The 18,940-nt window shown below is 44.9% G+C and overlaps 1 protein-coding gene across 3 annotated transcripts in view; it reads left to right on the top strand.

Annotated features, from left to right (window-relative positions):
- Window positions 1–18,940, top strand: part of LOC106567450 (voltage-dependent N-type calcium channel subunit alpha-1B) — a 225,761-nt gene that overhangs the window by 193,209 nt on the left and 13,612 nt on the right. For all 3 annotated transcript variants that reach the window (XM_082955416.1, XM_082955417.1, XM_082955415.1), the window contains exons 31-43: window positions 1,397–1,480; window positions 4,056–4,172; window positions 4,987–5,052; window positions 7,670–7,761; window positions 7,975–8,125; window positions 8,242–8,369; window positions 11,223–11,319; window positions 13,646–13,751; window positions 15,806–15,913; window positions 16,544–16,704; window positions 17,117–17,280; window positions 17,453–17,582; window positions 17,708–17,818. In XM_082955416.1, the coding sequence (XP_082811542.1) occupies window positions 1,397–1,480; window positions 4,056–4,172; window positions 4,987–5,052; window positions 7,670–7,761; window positions 7,975–8,125; window positions 8,242–8,369; window positions 11,223–11,319; window positions 13,646–13,751; window positions 15,806–15,913; window positions 16,544–16,704; window positions 17,117–17,280; window positions 17,453–17,582; window positions 17,708–17,818 (1,515 nt within the window). The remainder of the gene's footprint in view (window positions 1–1,396; window positions 1,481–4,055; window positions 4,173–4,986; window positions 5,053–7,669; window positions 7,762–7,974; window positions 8,126–8,241; window positions 8,370–11,222; window positions 11,320–13,645; window positions 13,752–15,805; window positions 15,914–16,543; window positions 16,705–17,116; window positions 17,281–17,452; window positions 17,583–17,707; window positions 17,819–18,940) is intronic.

Here is an 18,940-nt window from a genome sequence, read left to right as displayed (position 1 = left end):
GAGAAATGTCCTCTGGTCTGATGAAACAAAAATAGAACTGTTTGGCCATATTGACCATCGTTATGTTTGGAGGAAAAAGGGGGAGGCTTGCAAGCCGAAGAAAATCAAAATTTGTGGGCAGAAATGAAAAAGCATGTGCGAGCAAGGAGGCCTACAAACCTGACTCAGTTACACCAGCTCTGTCTGGAGGAATGGGCCAGAATTCACCCAATGTATTGTGGGAAGCTTGTGGAAGGCTACCCGAAATGTTTGACCCAAGTTAAACAATTTAAAGCCAATGCTAGCAAATACTAATTGAGTGTATGTAAACTTCTGACCCACTGGAAATGTGATGAAAGAAATAAAAGCTGAAATCATCCTTCTCTATACTATTATTCTGACATTTCACATTCTTAAAATAAAGTGGTGATCCTAAATGACCTAAGACAGGGAATTCTTTTCTAGGATTAAATGTCAGAAATTGTGAAAAGCTGAGTTTAAATGTATTTGGCTAAGGTGTATGTAAACTTCCGACTTCAACTGTCGATGACTGAGTACCAGGGTGGGGAAGAGAGACAGAGAAACAGAGGCAGAGATAGAAAAAGGGGGAAATCAGGACAGAGACTGATAAAGAGCCTTTGTGAAAACATTGGACGGTTAATGGATGGCCGGGGGTAGTCTGGATGAGCGTAGGCTGACAAGCCTTCAGCAAGAGCCACCGGTGGGTGAGGTGAGGTGTGTGTTGGGGATGATACAACAGCTTCAATTTAGGGTATGAGGGTGGGAGGTAAAGCAGTGGGATGGAGGGAGGGGAGGAATTCATCTCCCAGGCAGCTCCGGGCCACCTGGCCCCTCTGCGAGGCTCTTCATCTCCAGATTCATTCACAGTTCATCCCCAGGCTCATTTGTCATATGGCTTTTCTCACACGCCAATTACCTCCACCTGTTCAGCACTTAGCCCAGATGGATGGGCCTCTCTCTCTCTCTCTCTCTCTCTCGCGCTCGCTCTCTCTCTCTCCCTCTCTCTCTGGGCGCCTATGTAGTTTCAAATTGCTATGCTCCCCAGGAGGAGCGTATGCTCACTGCCATGCCACCTGACAGATTCACCTGTCTGTCTTAGTTCTATGCCGCTGTTTAGAATTTCTAAGTGTGTGTGTGTCTGGGAGTGAGTGACACTCTGTAGGCTATATATTGGATGGCCTTTTAATGAAACTCAAAGCAACTCATTAAAAGCCGCCTCATTTGAGGAGCTTAGAAGACATGCTCTGTGGAGTGTGGCCTGAGGAAAGCATTTAAAGGGCAAGGGCTTGGTACCAATCATAATAAAACCTCTTTATCCCTCTCCCTCCCCCCACTCTCACCATCTCTCCCTCTATTTCTCTCTTTCTCTTTCTTCCTCTCTCTTCCTCTGTTGCAGAATTACCTGAAGGCAGCTTGGAACGTGTTTGACTTTGTGACAGTATTGGGGAGTATCACAGACATCTTGGTCACAGAGATTAAGGTAAGTGCTGCTACCATGACCCTATACAATATCTTACTTTATGTAAGAGCTGTTTCAGTACAATGTGCCCATACAACTTATTTTATGGCTAATATAAACTCTGCAAAAAAGAAACGTCCTCTCTCTGTCAACTGCGTTTATTTTCAGCAAACTTAACATGTGTAAATAGTTGTATGATCATAACCAGATTCAACAACTGAGACATAAACCGAACAAGTTCCACAAACATGTGACTCACAGAAATGGAATAATGTGTCCCTGAACAAAGGGGGGGGGGGTCAAAATCAAAAGTAACAGTCAGTATCTGGTGTGGCCACCAGCTGCATTAAGTACTGCAGTACATCTCCTCCTCATGGACTACACCAGATTTGCCAGTTCTAGCTGTGAGATGTTACCTCACTCTTCCACCAAGGCACCTGGGGGGCATGGCCCTAGCCCTCACCCTCTGATCCAACAGGTCCCAGACGTGCTCAATGGGATTGAGATCCGGGCTCTTCGCTGGCCATGGCAGAACACTGACATTCCTGTCTTGCAGGAAATCACGTACAGAATGAGCAGTATGGCTGATGGCATTGTCATGCTGGAGTGTCATGTCAGGATGAGCCTGCAGGAAGGGTACCACATGAGGGAGGAGGATGTCTTCCCTGTAACGCACAGCATTGAGATTGCCTGCAATGACAACAAGCTCAGTCCGATGATGCTGTGACACACCACCCCAGACCATGACGGACCCTCCACCTCCAAATTGATCCCGCTTCAGAGTACAGGCCTCGGTGTAACGCTCATTCCTTCGGCGATAAACGTGAATCCGACCATCGGATTCAAAACCACGAATCCGACCATGAGACAAAACCACGACTCGTCAGTGAAGAGCACTTTTTTCCAGTCCTGTCAGGTCCAGCGATGGTGGGTTTGTGCCCATAGGCAACGTTGTTGCCGGTGATGTCTGGTGAGGACCTGCCTTACAACAGGCCTACAAGCCCTCAGTCCAGCCTCTCTCAGCCTATTGCGGACAGTCTGAGCACTGATGGAGGGATTGTGCGTTCCTGGTGTAACTCGGGCAGTTGTTGTTGTCATCCTGTAACTGACCCGCAGGTGTGATGTTCGGATGTACCGATCCTTTGCAGGTGTTACACGTGGTCTGCGACTGCAAGGACAATCAGCTGTCCATCCTGTCTCCCTGTAGCGCTGTCTTAGGTGTCTCACAGTACGGACATTGCAATTTATTGCTCTGGCCACATCTGTAGTCCTCATGCCTCCTTGCAGCATGCCTAAGGCACGTTCACACAGATGAGCAGGGACCCTGGGTATCTTTCTTTTTGGTGTTTTTCAGTAGTCAGTAGAAAGGCCTCTTTAGTGTCCTAAGTTTTCATAACTGTGACTTAATAACGACCGTTCCACAGGTGCATGTTCATTAATTGTTTATGGGATAGGATAAAGTAATCCTTCTAACCCCCCCCCCCCCCCAAAAAAAAAGATATAGATGTACTATTGTAAAGTGGTTGTTCCACTGGATATCATAAGGTGAATGCACCAATTTGTAAGTCGCTCTGGATAAGAGCGTCTGCTAATTGACGTAAATGTAATGTAAATGTAACAAGCATGGGAAACACCCTTTACAATGAAGACCTGTGAAGTTATTTGGATTTTTACAAATGATCTTTGAAAGACAGGGTCCTGAAAAAGGGACTTTTCTTTTTTTGCTGAGTTTATATGGCAATTAACAAAATGCATCGGCACGTAGCGATTCTCCTATATGCAGTCGTGCCTGTATGTCTTCACTCATAATACATTTACTCCTTGAATGAGGATGTTTTCATGAGGTTTAACCAAGTTACATTACTATTGGTGAGGTAATCAGTAGAAGCCACCAGCATATCCTCCTGCTTTAGAGAGCTGCTGGGGATGGCTGAGAGCTGTCTCGCCTTCTGGATAGATTAGTATGGAGCTGGGGGACAGACCGGAGTGGCAGGCGGAGTTTGAAAGGGGGATCAGGAAAAGTCTATGTGCAGCCTTCCCTGTAGCTCAGTTGGTAGAGCATGGTGTTTGCAACGCCAGGGTTGTGGGTTCGATTCCCACGGGCGGCCAGCACAGGGAAAAAAAATGTATGAAATGAAATGTATGCATTCACTACTGTAAGTCGCTCTGGATAAGAGTGTCTGCTAAATGACTAAAATGTAAGTGTAAAGATTGGAGTAGTCCGTTTACTATTTAACTCTCTTTGTGGAAGAAATGTCCCTTTGTGTGGGATTTCTCTCCCAGTGATAGTCTTTTTCTTCTCTCTCTCTCTGGTTTTCTATCTTTCTCTCACTGTGTTTCCATCTTCTGCTATTTCTTTGCTGGTGCCTGTGCTCCCTCTCTGACACTATGGGCCTCTCTAGACGGTAAGTGTCTTGTTCCCGTTGCTTTTGACCATTCCCTTGGCGGAATGGTCATACATAAATGGATAGGTAGATACTCTTCACTGAAATGGTACCACTGCTTCACTGAGCCCCCTTGTTAATCTCAACCATTCTGAATGTAACCCAAATCTGATCCAAGACCAGTTTGAATTCCAGTGTGTCTCCTCCTGCAGGACAAGCTGATCAATCTGAGTTTCCTGAGGCTGTTCAGGGCGGCCAGGCTCATCAAGCTGCTGAGGCAGGGCTACACCATTCGCATCCTGCTATGGACCTTTGTCCAGTCCTTCAAGGTGATTCACTGACCTCTCACCTCTGACCCTTGACCCTGAGGTTCGACCCCTGCCTACTCAACATGGACTCTTGATTTGAGAGTTACATGGTGTTCATCTGATCAGTAGTGAATTTAATGAATATAGGCTGATTCATTATTTTGTAATAAGTGTAAGCATATAGATTGAACTGTAAGGGGAGATAAGGAAATAAAATGAGGACATCTTTCTTTTGCGTTTGTGTATACTTAAAGGGATACTTAGCGATTTTGGCAATGAGGCCCTCTATCTACTTCATCAGATGAACTCATAGATACCATTTAAATGTGTCTGTGTCCAGTATGAAGGAAGTTAGAGGTAGTTTCGGGGGCCAATGCTAACTGGCGTTAGCACAATGACTGGAAGTCTACGAGTATCTGCTAGCACCCATAGGCTTACAGTCATTGTGCTAACGCAAGCCAAAATCCCAAAGTATCCCTTTAATGGCATTTGGAGTGATATTGATGTTTATTTGGAGTCTTAGAGAAGTGGTTTGTTCTATGGAGCTTTCGTCGTAGAGAGAACAAGGACATTGCCAAGAATAGTTAATTTGATAGCAGGTTAAATGTGGGGTGGTGAGAGCTTTTAAGCCCCAATGAAAATGGATAGTTGCTACAGAGTGTTAAAAGGTAGCTCATTATTTCTGATTAATGTGTACCCTTCCCTTGTCTGGGATATATGTGATTAAGGAAATCAACCCCGCGGGTCACGTTGGCTGCTCTGCTCCATAAATAAGACTATTAAACCTTACTGGGCTGTTAACTTCTCGGTGCGTGTGTGTATTTTCTATTTCCAGGCCCTACCTTACGTCTGCCTCCTCATCGCTATGCTCTTCTTCATCTACGCCATCATCGGCATGCAGGTGAGTCATACCACACACACGTCCAGTGACGATGACTATGCTAAACTATGTTATATATCATAAAGAGAATGTCAATAGCTTCTCCTCTATGGGAGAGACACACAGAGAACCTGGCTCTCCTCTTAAACAGATGGTTCCAATCTTTAAAGTTGATTGCTCATTTAAAAGGAAGCCTATGTGGCAGCAAATCTGATCAATTGTATGCACAATGGAGGTGCGTGCCATCCTCTATATTAGCATGGCATTGTAAATCAATGGTAATTGTGTCTTCTGGTAAAAGAGTCCTCATTTAATCAGCGATGCTGTATAATGAGATGCTGTATAATTACTACAGGGCCCCAGAGGGAGGGGTGGATCAGGACACCCCCCACCATGAGTGACAAACTTCATATCCCAATTAAACAGGGAGCCAACAGAAGCTTATCTGGCTCTTTGTTATCATCAGGACTATCTGTGCATCCCAAATGGCACGCTATCCCCATATAGTGCCTTTGTCAAAAGTAGTGCACTATATAGGGAATATCAAAAATTGTGTGCCATTTGGATGTACCCTATAAGTGTGGACTTGGGCAGAATACAGGGTGTCACCATGTCATTAAATTCTATTGTTATTAGATTATAAAGATTTCTAGATAGCTACAGTGAACTCCAAAAGTATTAGGACAGTGAATTATTTGTATTTTAGCTCTGTACTCCAGCAGTTTGGATGTGGTGCAGACTGTCAGCTTTAATTTGAGGGTATTTTCATCCATATCGGGTGAACCGTTTAGAAATTACAGCACATTTTGTACAAAGTCCCCCATTTTAGGGACCAAAAGTTTTTGGGTTTTGATTTGCACACTTTTGGCATTCTCCCAACCAACTTCACCTGGAATGATTTTCCAACAGTCTTGAAGGAGTTCCCACATATGCTGAGCACTTGTTGGCTGCTTTTCCTTCACTCTGTGATCCAACTCATCCCAAACCATCTCAATTGGGTTGAGGTTGGGTGATTGTGGAGGGCAGGTCATCTGATGCAGCACTCCATCACTCTCCTTCTTGGTCAAATAGCCCTTACACAGCCTGGAGGTGTGTTGGGTCATTGTCCTGTTGAAAAGATGACAACATCGTGAAGCTGGTTGAGAGAATGCCAAGAGTGTGCAAAGCTGTCATCAAGGCAAAGGGTGGCTACTTTGAAGAATCTCAAATATAAAATATATTTTGATTTGTTTAACACTTGCGGTTACTTCATGTTTCCATGTGTTATTTCATAGTTTTGATGTCTTCACTATTATTCTACAATGTAGAACATAGTAAAAATAAAGAAAAACCCTGGTAGGTGTGTCCAAACTTTTGACTGGTACTGTACAAGTATTTGCCCCCTTTCTGATTTTCTCTATTTTTGCATATTTGTTACTCTGAATGTTAATAGATTTTCAACCAAAACCTGAGTGAACAAATAATCCAAAATGTTGATAATGAATTAATTTATTATATAAACAAAGTTACACAACACACAAAGCATCTGTGTGAAAAAGTAATTGCCTCCTTACACTCAATAACTGGTTTGCGCCACCTTTAGCTGCAATGACTGCAACCAAACGCTTCCTGTAGCTGTTGATCAGTCTCTCACATCGCTGTGGAGGAATATTGTCCCACTCTTCCATGCAGAACTGCTTTAACTCCGTGACATTTGTGGGTTTCAGGTACTGCCACAACATCTCAATGGGGTTTAGGTCTGGACTTTGACTGGGCCATTCAAAAACTTCAAATATGTTTCTTTTCAGCCATTCTGATGTAGACTTGCTTGTGTGTTCTGGATCATTGTCTTGCTGCATGACCCAGTAGCGCTTCAGCTCACAGACGGTTGGACCTGACATTTTCCTTTAGAATTCTCTGAAAAAAATTCATGGTTCCTTCAATGATAGCAAGTTGTCCTGTTCCTGAGGCACCAAAGCATCCCAAGCCATCACAATACCGCCATCATTCTTGACCATTGGTATGAGATTCTTACTGTGGAATGCAGTGTTGGGTTTTCCTCAGACATAATGGGACCCATGTCATCCTAAAAGTTCCACTTCTGACTCATCTGTCCAACATTCTTCCAGGAGTCTTGACGATCATCCAGGTGCTTTTTGGCCAACATAAATTGACTTTTTGGATGACATGGCTACAGTTATGTCTGGCGAAAACCCAACACTACATTCCACAGTAAAAAATTCATACCAATGGTCAAGTATGGTGGTGGTAATGTGTTGACATGCACACACACACACACACACACAGTCTTCTGCCTACTCTGGTAGGATTTGAGAAAAGTAATGATTTGTGGCTAATGTGTTTTTTGGCGATAGCATTATATTGCATCGTATCGAATCCTGCAATTGCTGATACAATCAGCACTAGCTCCTGGGATCACTTTCTTATACAAACCACTTCCCTATTTCTAACTCACACATTTTGTGTCTCAAATGGCACCCTATTCCCTACATAGTGCACTACTTTTGACCAGAACCCATAGGACTCTGGTCAAAGGTAGTGCACTATATAGGGAATGGTGTTCCATATGGGACACAACTATAGATAACATACAGGGAATCCCTCTAACTGCCATGCTGGCCCTTTCTGCTTCCTTCAGGTGTTTGGAAACATTGAGCTGAATGAGGAATCAGCCATCAATCACCACAACAACTTCCAGACCTTCTTCCAGGCTCTGATGCTTCTGTTCAGGTAACCATGCCTCCACATTCTCCATTTTAGACCTTTTTTCACATATCTTTCTATTCTTTCTATTGCAGTATAATATAATACAATAGCCATGTATTTCCTTATGCTCATGGGGGTGTTTGTGGTAGATATACAGTGTCCAATGATGGATATACAGTGCTTACATTGCATGTGTTTATGTGTGTATCTACAATGTGTGTGTGTGTCCCTTTGCAGGAGTGCAACAGGTGAGGCGTGGCATGAGATCATGCTGTCGTGTCTGAGTAACCATCCATGTGATAAGCTGTCAGGGTCCGGAGGGAAGGAGTGCGGCAGTGACTTTGCTTATTTCTACTTTGTCTCCTTCATCTTCCTCTGCTCCTTTCTGGTCAGTATGGGCCATCACAAATGAATGACCAATCAGGATGACCAATGTCCAATGATTGACCAATGATCAGCAAGAAAGGACCATTCACCTCTCCACCTCCCTCTCCCTTCTTCCAGATGCTCAATCTGTTTGTGGCGGTCATCATGGACAACTTTGAGTACCTGACCAGAGACGCCTCTATCCTGGGGCCTCACCACCTGGACGAATTCATCCGTGTTTGGGCCGAGTACGACCCTGCTGCCTGGTAGGTGTCTTTAATCCTCCTCCAGGTGATTAGATTCCCCCCCCCCCCCCCCGAGTCAAGACAGCGTCAGTTTTAGGTTCAGGAGTGAAGAGGTGAAGGGAGGGAGATGAAGTGTCATAGTGAAGGGTATAGCAAATAGTCGGTGACAAATCAAAGATGTCTCTAAGTTCCAGTGGGATGACTCTGTAACGTTTGACAACGATTGACGGGCAGGGAGGGATCTCGTTTTAGTGGGGCTGAGTGACGTTAAGCCGGCACCTGGAGTGCCGACTAGGGCCTCAGAGGCAGACTGATGTAAGTCCATGGTTCCGCTCCGCTCATCTCTGCTCGCCATCCACTAGGCTCTCCGTGATGACCCTGAAGCTCCTCTCATTCTGTCATTGTGGAGGGGGAAGAAACGATTTAAATCACACAACACATCTCAGCTGCTTTCCAAAGTATACTGCTCAAAAAAATAAAGGGAACACTTAAACAACACAATGTAACTCCAAGTCAATCACACTTCTGTGAAATCAAACTGTCCACTTAGGAAGTAACACTGATTGACAATAAATTTCACATGCTGTTGTGCAAATGGAATAGACAACAGGTGGAAATTATAGGCAATTAGCAAGACACCCCCAATAAAGGAGTGGTTCTGCAGGTGGGGACCACAGACCACTTCTCAGTTCCTATGTTTCCTGGCTGATGTTTTGGTCACTTTTGAATGCTGGCGGTGCTTTCACTCTAGTGGTAGCATGAGACGGAGTCTACAACCCACACAAGTGACTCAGGTAGTGCAGCTCATCCAGGATGGCACATCAATGCGAGCTGTGGCAAGAAGGTTTGCTGTGTCTGTCAGCGTAGTGTCCAGAGCATGGAGGCGCTACCAGGAGACAGGCCAGTACATCAGGAGACGTGGAGGAGGCCGTAGGAGGGCAACAACCCAGCAGCAGGACCGCTACCTCCGCCTTTGTGCAAGGAGGAGCAGGAGAAGCACTGCAAAAGCCCTGCAAATTGACCTCCAGCAGGCCACAAATGTGCATGTGTCTGCTCAAACGGTCAGAAACAGACTCCATGAGGGTGGTATGAGGGCCCGACGTCCACAGGTGGGGGTTGTGCTTACAGCCCAACACCGTGCAGGACGTTTGGCATTTTCCAGAGAACACCAAGATTGGCAAATTCGCCACTGGCGCCCTGTGCTCTTCACAGATGAAAGCAGGTTCACACTGAGCACAGTGTTGGCGGATGCTTTAGTCCAGGTCTGGGAGGAGATCCCTCAGGAGACCATCCGCCACCGCATCAGGAACATGCCCAGGCGTTGTAGGGAGGTCATACAGGCACGTGGAGGCCACACACACTACTGAGCCTCATTTTGACTTGTTTTAAGGACATTACATCAAAGTTGGATCAGCCTGTAGTGTGGTTTTCCACTTTAATTTTGAGTGTGACTCCAAATCCAGACCTCCATGGGTTGATAAATTGGATTTCCATTGATTATTTTTGTGTGATTTTGTTGTCAGCACATTCAACTATGTAAAGAAAAAAAGTATTTAATAAGATTATTTCTTTCATTCAGATCTAGGATGTGTTATTTAAGTGTTCCCTTTATATTTTTGAGCAGTATATTTATCAGACCCATTGAGAAATACTGGAACTGCTGAGATGCAGCAGGGTGAGAAGTCCTAAATGTCCCCAATGCCACTCTGGGCCTTTGCACTTTACAGGCTATAGGGTTACATTTGGGACACAGACTTATAACCTCTCAGTAACCCTGTAGTCAAGTATGACTATAGATAAGCAAGCTTGTTATTTATACACTGAGTATGCCAAACATTAGGAACACCTTCCTAATATTGAGTTGTACCCCCTGGATTCACCTGGTCAGTGTATGTCGTGGAAAGAGTTGTTCATGTTTTCTATACTCTGTGTATATCTGCACCATATCTACAGGTGGGCTTTATTCAATGACCATGACTGCACACAATGGAGGATATACATGTTAAGTCAATGGAAATGGTTGTGTTTGTGTCCTAACCTCCTCTAACCTGTCTTGTCTTTTACAGCGAAAGGATATGCTATCAGGATATGTACAAATTGTTGCGTTTTATCTCGCCTCCTCTCGGCTTAGGGAAGAAGTGTCCTAATAGGGTGGCCTACAAGGTTTGCAACCCCACACACCCCTTAATCATAAAGGGATGAGGTTGAAGTGGAGAGTGAATGAATGTGAATGACTCCTAGTGCCAGAGATTCAACCACACACACCCACACACACATACCTCCCATACAAACCAGCTGGTGGGTAACCATGGCAACTAATGGAAAACAATGCCACGATGTAAGTCTCATTACAGTATACTGACCAGGCTTCATTATCATCTCTGTTTTCACCGTACTGAATGCAGTATGCAGTAGGCCTATATGGTTTTCTCAGAGTAGACCCGGGAGACTGTTCAATTGGGTTATTGCTGATGTCTCGGAGCATGCAGGAACAGAAGACATCTGAACAGTGAAGCTGCAACCTTGCCCTGAGCATACATACATAAACATGTACATACTATATATACATCATGATCAATCCAACCTCATGATTTTGCCATCTGAATTCCCAGAAAACACCCCACCCTCTTCCTGTCCAACCCTGTGATCCATCCCAGTCTCAAGCAGGACAGGGATGGAATCCCGCCCCGGAATCCACTACCCTGGAAATCTAAAATAACACAGATTTCTGTTTTTGACATTTTCTCTTCTGTTTAACCTTCTTCTTTTGGTAATTTCTAACTCCCCCTGCCCCCTCCTCCTACCTTACCTGGATTCATCCAACCCTCTCTCTGACCCCTGTGAACTCCTCCTGTGACTTCTCCCCCTGTGAAGTGGCCGTATGACCTACCTCGCTATGTACGAGATGCTCCGTCACATGTCCCCTCCGCTGGGTTTGGGAAAGAAATGCCCGCCCAGAATCGCCTACAAGGTAGACTGACCTCCACCCCCCCTTCCCCCAGCAGTCTTCCTCTCACCCCTGTCACTCACTTCCACCTGCCCTGTATCTCTCCCGGCTTCTATCAGTCTGTCACAGCCACTTCCTGCTGTGCTCTTGTAGAGTCCTTGTTGTTGCTCTTTCTGTCTGTGTTTGATGTTCTCTTCTGCCCTCTCTCGGCGTTTGGTGTTTACTGTGCTCACTTCTCCGTCTGGCCATTTAGACTTGTTTTGTTTTTAAACTAGGTTTTCATTCTGTTCAACTGAGAAGAAATGAAGACTGACAGTTAACACAAGCCACATTATTAACATGAAGTTAGCTAGAAACTCGTTGCAGGTTTTGAAAAATCACTGTATAACAAATGTGCCGTTTCACATAAAAATATATAATGAATACGAGGTTAAAAAGTGGCGGAATTCCCCTTTAATTAGTCCTATAGAAGAGTAATACAATTAAAAACACAACCTTTCCCCTCTAGTCTTCTCCATTCTGCCTGAGTCTATACTCTATGAGCTGTTCTGTGTTGTGTGGCAGCATTTAGAGAGCTTGTATTGTGGACCAAGGTAACGATTGTTCAGTACTCAGGCGTTTACCATTGTGAGTGGTTCCAGCATGTAAACAGCTGTCTAGATGAATCATTGTTAAAACAGACCTAGCTGTACCCTGGATAAAAGCGTCTGCCAAGCAACTAGTTGGGTCTGACGTGTGTGGCTTCTCGAAATATAACTCCTGCTTTTGAGAGATTAATCGACAGGGAGAAATGAGAGGGAGACATGGCACACTGGAGCGAGGCTAGCCTTTTAAAATGCTTTTTTCATCTCTTTTTTTCATTCTTCCTCCCTTTCTTTGCTGTTGTGGAAAATGCATCTCACTCAACTCCCTCCCTAATGAACAGAGGTACCTGTGTATCTCTGTCCCCCTCTGTTTTCAACTGGCTCTGAGCGGAGCTTCACAATCCCTACTAAATGACCTTTCTTGTCCTCCGTGTTGGGATTTTTCCTTCCTCTCATCTACCTAACTCCACTTTGTGTGTGTGTGTGTGTGTGTGTGTGTGTGTGCGTTCGTGTGTTTTTGACAGTATGTGTGTACCTATATGTGTATATACAGTATTTGTATGTTTGGGTGATGGTCTCACGTGTCTGTGGTTTTCCTGTCTCTCTAGTGGGCACTACATGACATGTCAGGCCCTCCACACCTCTTCCTCCTCTTCCCCCTCTCCTCTTCTCCTTCTGTATTGTAACAGCTCCCGCATGGAAGTACGCTCTCTTGAGCTCAAGGGAGGCTCGCACGCGCACACACACACACACACACACACACACACACACACACACACACACACACACACACACACACCGTCTCACGTCTGCGATTCCCCTCCGCTTGGCTTGAAGACAATAGGATCCGTCCTTCCCAGTCTCTGCGTGTTTTTGCATCCTCATTCTGCCTCCCCATTAGCCCTGCATCAAGCTCTACATGCATGTATGTCACTATGTCTGAGTCTCATTTGGCAGTCTATTCCCTATATATTGTACTAGTTTTGCCCAGAGCCCTATGGGCCCTAGTCAAAAGTAGTGCACTATATAGGGTGTAGTGTGCCATTTGGGATGCAGCCTATCACTCTACTCTGCTAGTCTTCTCACAATGAAAGGAGGCTAGGAGGAGTGTGGGCCCATAACACAGACATGGCTTCATTCATTCATTCATCCTTTCATAGCAGTACTAAAACATACTACTCCAGGGCTTGCCTTGGATTCATGCTGACATGTGAACTGGCTCTCTCATTTTTGTGGTTACTGAATTCAGAAAAGGACTAACTACACTCCACTTCATCCACACCACTCATAGTTTCTATTCAATTGCTATTAAGTCACTTTTCTGTCACTTGTCATTTTTTTACTCTGAGTCCATAAGATGATGAACTCACCATGCATTTCTCTGAGGAGTCCTAATACACATTACATTGATTTGTTGGGCATGTCCCCCTCAATGTCCATCTCAAACATTGACCCATAGTCTCACTCTCACGTTACCATTTGCATGGTGTGTTGCTCTGAATGTTCTCTTTCCTCTCTGGGATGTCTTGTGTTGTTGTGTTCCTTGAAAGCTCTTCTGTGTGCTGGACTGAAACTAAGCGAATCCACTGACTGTTAGAAGTCCACACTCACTCTCAAGTGAAACATATCAATTCATTCTGTATGTACGGTGTCCATTTTAGGACAGTTTCAGACTCTACAGCCAGCACACAGAACCTCCCGAAAGAGCTATTGATCCTAACATGGGTGTTCTAATGGGCCCTCACCATGGTTTCTATTCTCCTTAGCGATTGGTTAAGATGAACATGCCCATTGCCGATGACAACACGGTGCACTTCACGTCCACTCTGATGGCGCTTATCCGCACTGCTCTGGAGATTAAACTGGCATCTGGTCAGTGACCTTTAACCTAACCACCTCTACACACAAACACACTCCAACCACAGTAGTAGAATGGGAATATGGCAAATACGAATAAATACAAAACATAAATCAAGTAAAACATTTTTTTTTAAGTATATATATATATACACTGCTCAAAAAAATAAAGGGAACACTTAAACAACACAATGTAACTCCAAGTCAATCACACTTCTGTGAAATCAAACTGTCCACTTAGGAAGCAACACTGATTGACAATAAATTTCACATGCTGTTGTGCAAATGGAATAGACAACAGGTGGAAATTATAGGCAATTAGCAAGACACCCCCAATAAAGGAGTGGTTCTGCAGGTGGGGACCACAGACCACTTCTCAGTTCCTATGCTTCCTGGCTGATGTTTTGGTCACTTTTGAATGCTGGCGGTGCTTTCACTCTAGTGGTAGCATGAGACGGAGTCTACAACCCACACAAGTGGCTCAGGTAGTGCAGCTCATCCAGAATGGCACATCAATGCGAGCTGTGGCAAGAAGGTTTGCTGTGTCTGTCAGCGTAGTGTTCAGAGCATGGAGGCGCTACCAGGAGACAGGCCAGTACATCAGGAGACGTGGAGGAGGCCGTAGGAGGGCAACAACCCAGCAGCAGGACCGCTACCTCCGCCTTTGTGCAAGGAGGAGCAGGAGAAGCACTGCCAGAGCCCTGTAAAATGACCTCCAGCAGGCCACAAATTTGCATGTGTCTGCTCAAACGGTCAGAAACAGACTCCATGAGGGTGGTATGAGGGCCCGACGTCCACAGGTGGGGGTTGTGCTTACAGCTCAACACTGTGCAGGATGTTTGGCATTTTCCAGAGAACACCAAGATTGGCAAATTCGCCACTGGCGCCCTGTGCTCTTCACAGATGAAAGCAGGTTCACACTGAGCACAGGTGACAGATGTGATAGAGTCTGGAGACGCCGTGGAGAACGTTCTGCTGCCTGCAACATCCTTCTGCATTACCGGTTTGGCGGTGGGTCAGTCATGGTGTGGGGTGGCATTTTTTGGGGGGGCCGCACAGCCCTCCATGTGCTCGCCAGAGGTAGCCTGATTGCCATTAGGTACCGAGATGAGATCCTCAGACCCCATATGCTGGTGCGGTTGGCCCTGGGTTCCTCCTAATGCAAGACAATGCTAGACCTCATGTGGCTGGAGTGTATCAGAAGTTCCTGCAAGAGCAAGGCATTGATGCTATGGACTGGCCCGCCCGTTCCCCAGACCTGAATCCAATTGAGCACATCTGGAACATCATGTCTCGCTCCATCCACCAACGCCACGTTGCACCACAGACTGTCCAGGAGTTGGCGGATGCTTTAGTCCTGGACTGGGAGGAGATCCCTCAGGAGACCATCCGCCACCTCATCAGGAGCATGCCCAGGCGTTGTAGGGAGGTCATACAGGCACGTGGAGGCCACACACACTACTGAGCCTCATTTTGACTTGTTTTAAGGACATTACATCAAAGTTGGATCAGCCTGTAGTGTGGTTTTCCACTTTAATTTTGAGTGTGACTCCAAATCCAGACCTCCATGGGTTGATAAATTGGATTTCCATTGATTATTTTTGTGTGATTTTGTTGTCAGCACATTCAACTATGTAAAGAAAAAAGTATTTAATAAGATGATTACTTTCATTCAGATCTAGGATGTGTTGTTTAAGTGTTCCCTTTATTTTTTTGAGCAGTATATATATATATATATATATATAAAGGTACTCATTTTGTTTACTTACAGAAATCACATTAATATTGTGTCATCATTCAAAGAAGAGGGTGGTGGCCTAATAAACCCATCCTGCTCGGTCCAGGGCCATATATATCAAGCATCAATAGTAGGAATGCTGACCGGATCAAATTTAGATCAAATTTATGAACTTACATGGACAGGGGGGGACCTGATCATAGATCAGCACTCTACTTTGAGATGCTTGATACATATTGGCCCTGATGGGGATGTGTGGGACATTAGTTTGTGGTGCTGATGAATGAGTGTGGATAAATGTGATGTGACCTAGGTGTTTGTCTCTAATCAGGAGTCCTGGCCCAGCGTCTGTGTGACGCTGACCTGAGGAAAGAGATCTCCAGAGTCTGGCCCAACCTGCCTCAGAAGACTGTCGACCTGCTGGTCACACCATATAAAAGTAAGCCGTGTGTGTGTGTGTGTGTGTGTGTGTGTGTGTGTGTGTGTGTGTGTGTGTGTGTGTGTGTGTGTGTGTGTGTGTGTGTGTGTGTGTGTGTGTGTGTGTGTGTGTGTGTGTGTGTGTGTGTGTTTTAAAGGGTGTGAGTGAGGAACTGAAATGCAGAGCAATAGAGAGAAAGAAGTGAGAAAGAACTTAGAGAGACAGGAAATAATCGTCAGAGCACTGAGCTTCACCGAAGACCAGTCATCCCTCGAGGGAGTGTGTAGGCTCAACTGCCAGGCTTTCTACTCATTTCTACTCTCTCTTTTTACTGCTTGTTCCGTCTACACTGTGTATGTGGGAGCTATATTTACACACATACACACACACGGCCTGACAACAGTACACTCACCCTCATTCTGTCTCCTCCGATGCCATCTACTGGTAGTGGAGAGAAGACAACTAGTGCTTCACCCTTTCTCCACTACTCTCTCCTTCCTTCTCTCGTTCTTCCTTATCTCCTTCTCTCCACCTTCCTTCTCGCCTTCTTCCTTCTCACCTTCTTCCTTCACTCCTCCTTCCTTCTCACCTTCTTCCTCACTTTCTTATTTCTCCTTCTTCCTTCTCACCTTCTTCCTTCTCTCCTTTCAGATGATGAGTTCAATGAGCTTCTTTGCCCCTTTGCGGTTGTAAACCGAGAGCTGACAGTGGGGAAGGTCTACGCTGCCCTCATGATCTTTGACTACTACAAGCAGAACCGGGCCAAGAGACTGGAACAGCAACTGGGACTGGACTTCACAGGGACAATTAAGGTAGGATTGTATCGAGGGCTCATCTTTGCCATATTTGCTGCTATGACAGCATGGGCAGTGCCATTGAGGGCTATCTACACTTCTTCAAAATAGTAAAAGTTGTCAATGGCGCTTCCCATGCTAAAACAGGCTTTGTGGCAAGTGAGCCCTCTATCCACATCTATGGGCCTCAAAAATGCACTCATGCATGGGACTGACTCTCATGGATGTTCCTGAGATAAATCTTCCCATACAGACAAAAAGGCATTGGGCCCTATGATGTTCTTTTAGGGCCAAATTAGTAGCGAGTTTTAGGCTCCAAATCCATTGAATTTGTCACTACTGTGACAGATGAAGGACTAGAAATGGGATGGAATTTAATGCATTCGTAACGTGACTTGATTATTTTCTCCTCTCTCTGTGTCTCCTGAAGAATAAAAAGGGCCCAGCCTTCTTCCGCCCCATGCCCATGACCCATATGCAGGAGGAGGGGACAACAGTCTCCAGAGCCAATCCCCTGCCATCCTCCCAACCTGAACCAGAGTCTCAGCCAGAGCCCCCACCATCCACCACCTCTCTAACTAATGGTGATGCAGTGTGAGTGCCCACCCATGGGGTTTTCTTAGCAGACATACAGTCATGAATATCAATGGATTAACATTCAAATACTGTACACATGTAGTAAAGCAGGTAGACGTAGCACATCATGTTGACTAATAATGTAATCTAATATGGGTGGGTGGGTGTGTGTGTGTGTGTGTAACCTCAGACCAAGCACTAGAAGTCCCATAAAAGAGTCAGGAGAACAACTGTCTCAGGAGGGCCAGCGGTCCAGCAGTAGAAAAAGGATTCTACAGAGGGGCCAGTCAGAGGACGTGCCCTACTCCAACAAACCTCAGGTACTTAGTACATATATTATACCAAAGATGGGAAATATGCAAGCAACCATTCACTCTTAAACCTCTGGTACCCACAACTAGTGGTTGCAAACTTTTCCTAAATTGCATACTGTGTGTTGTTTCAGGAATCAGTGGAGATGAGGCAGGTGGAGAATGGTGCTGATTTAGGGGGCTACTCTGGCCTGGATGGCCATGGCAGAGCAGCCTCCATGCCAAGACTGGACTCCCAGTACTATGTAAGTCCTTCCTCACTCACCGCCTTACTGTACCCCTATACTCTCTCACATAGGACCCCACCAAGACCCGCTAGGGCTGCCAACATGGTGCCTGCACAAATCAAAGGGCATTGATTCTACAAATAGGACAATGTCAACATTAGGGCAATTCTAGTTGTACAGTAGTACACATTATACAGGTTAGGGTTCGTACAACACAGTTAATACTCAGTTGACGGTATGAAATAATTCTTTGTCATACAGTCAGTAGTACTTGATGATGATATTACTATGATACATAGTCAGAGAGGAAGGGAGTGAGGGAAGTAGTAGAAGTGAAAAGGAACATACAGTAAGATAGAGTAGAAGAAGGAAACAAGATAAAGGTAGGTAGAAATGAATTAGTGAAAGCAGCCACAGACTAACTAAAGCAGAGACGCTGTCTGTCAGTGCCCATCAAGTCATCCTGCTGACCTTGTGTGAATCCCAAATGGCACCCTATTCCCTATACAGTATACCACTTTTGACCAGGGCCCATATGACTCTGGTCAAAACTAGTGCACTATATAGGGAATAGGGTGCCATTTGTTATGTAGACCTTATGTGACATCTCACTATAATATTTCCTCAACAAATCTGAATGTAGAGCCATGTCCCCAGCAACACAGTGAACGAGTATTTTGCATTCTACACAATATAAAATATTCATGTTTTAAAACAACTGATGATAATCTGATGGCCACATTGTGTAATATAATTTACTCAATAATCTAATATGCAAATATCTCTCTCCCCGAAAAGTTCAGGTGGAAAAGTCTGTAGGGAATTGCATAAAACCTTATTTCAACTATGCCCAATCATCACCTTGCTGTTTATAAATGTTGAAATCCATTTCCACATATTTTGTTGACCCATTTGCCTGATTTAGTTTTTCACACAAATGTTATTATATCCATTATGGATATAGTTAATGTCCCAAATTTGTTTTACTGACATTCATGTTCTGTCTTTTTATTTTCATATTTTTCTCCCAGCTCCTGTGGTAAATGGAGTCCTGGTTTCTTCCCTCTTGAATACTTTTTCCAGACCCTTCTTTCCAGCTGTGTGATTGGTTCACACGTCTAACCATATGAATCCTGTCTG

The sequence above is a fragment of the Salmo salar genome, chromosome 01 (genome assembly GCF_965601325.2).
Source record: "Salmo salar chromosome 01, fSalSal1, whole genome shotgun sequence".
Classification (NCBI taxonomy): Eukaryota; Metazoa; Chordata; class Actinopteri; order Salmoniformes; family Salmonidae; genus Salmo; species Salmo salar.
This window is presented reverse-complemented; position numbering and strand designations above follow the sequence as displayed.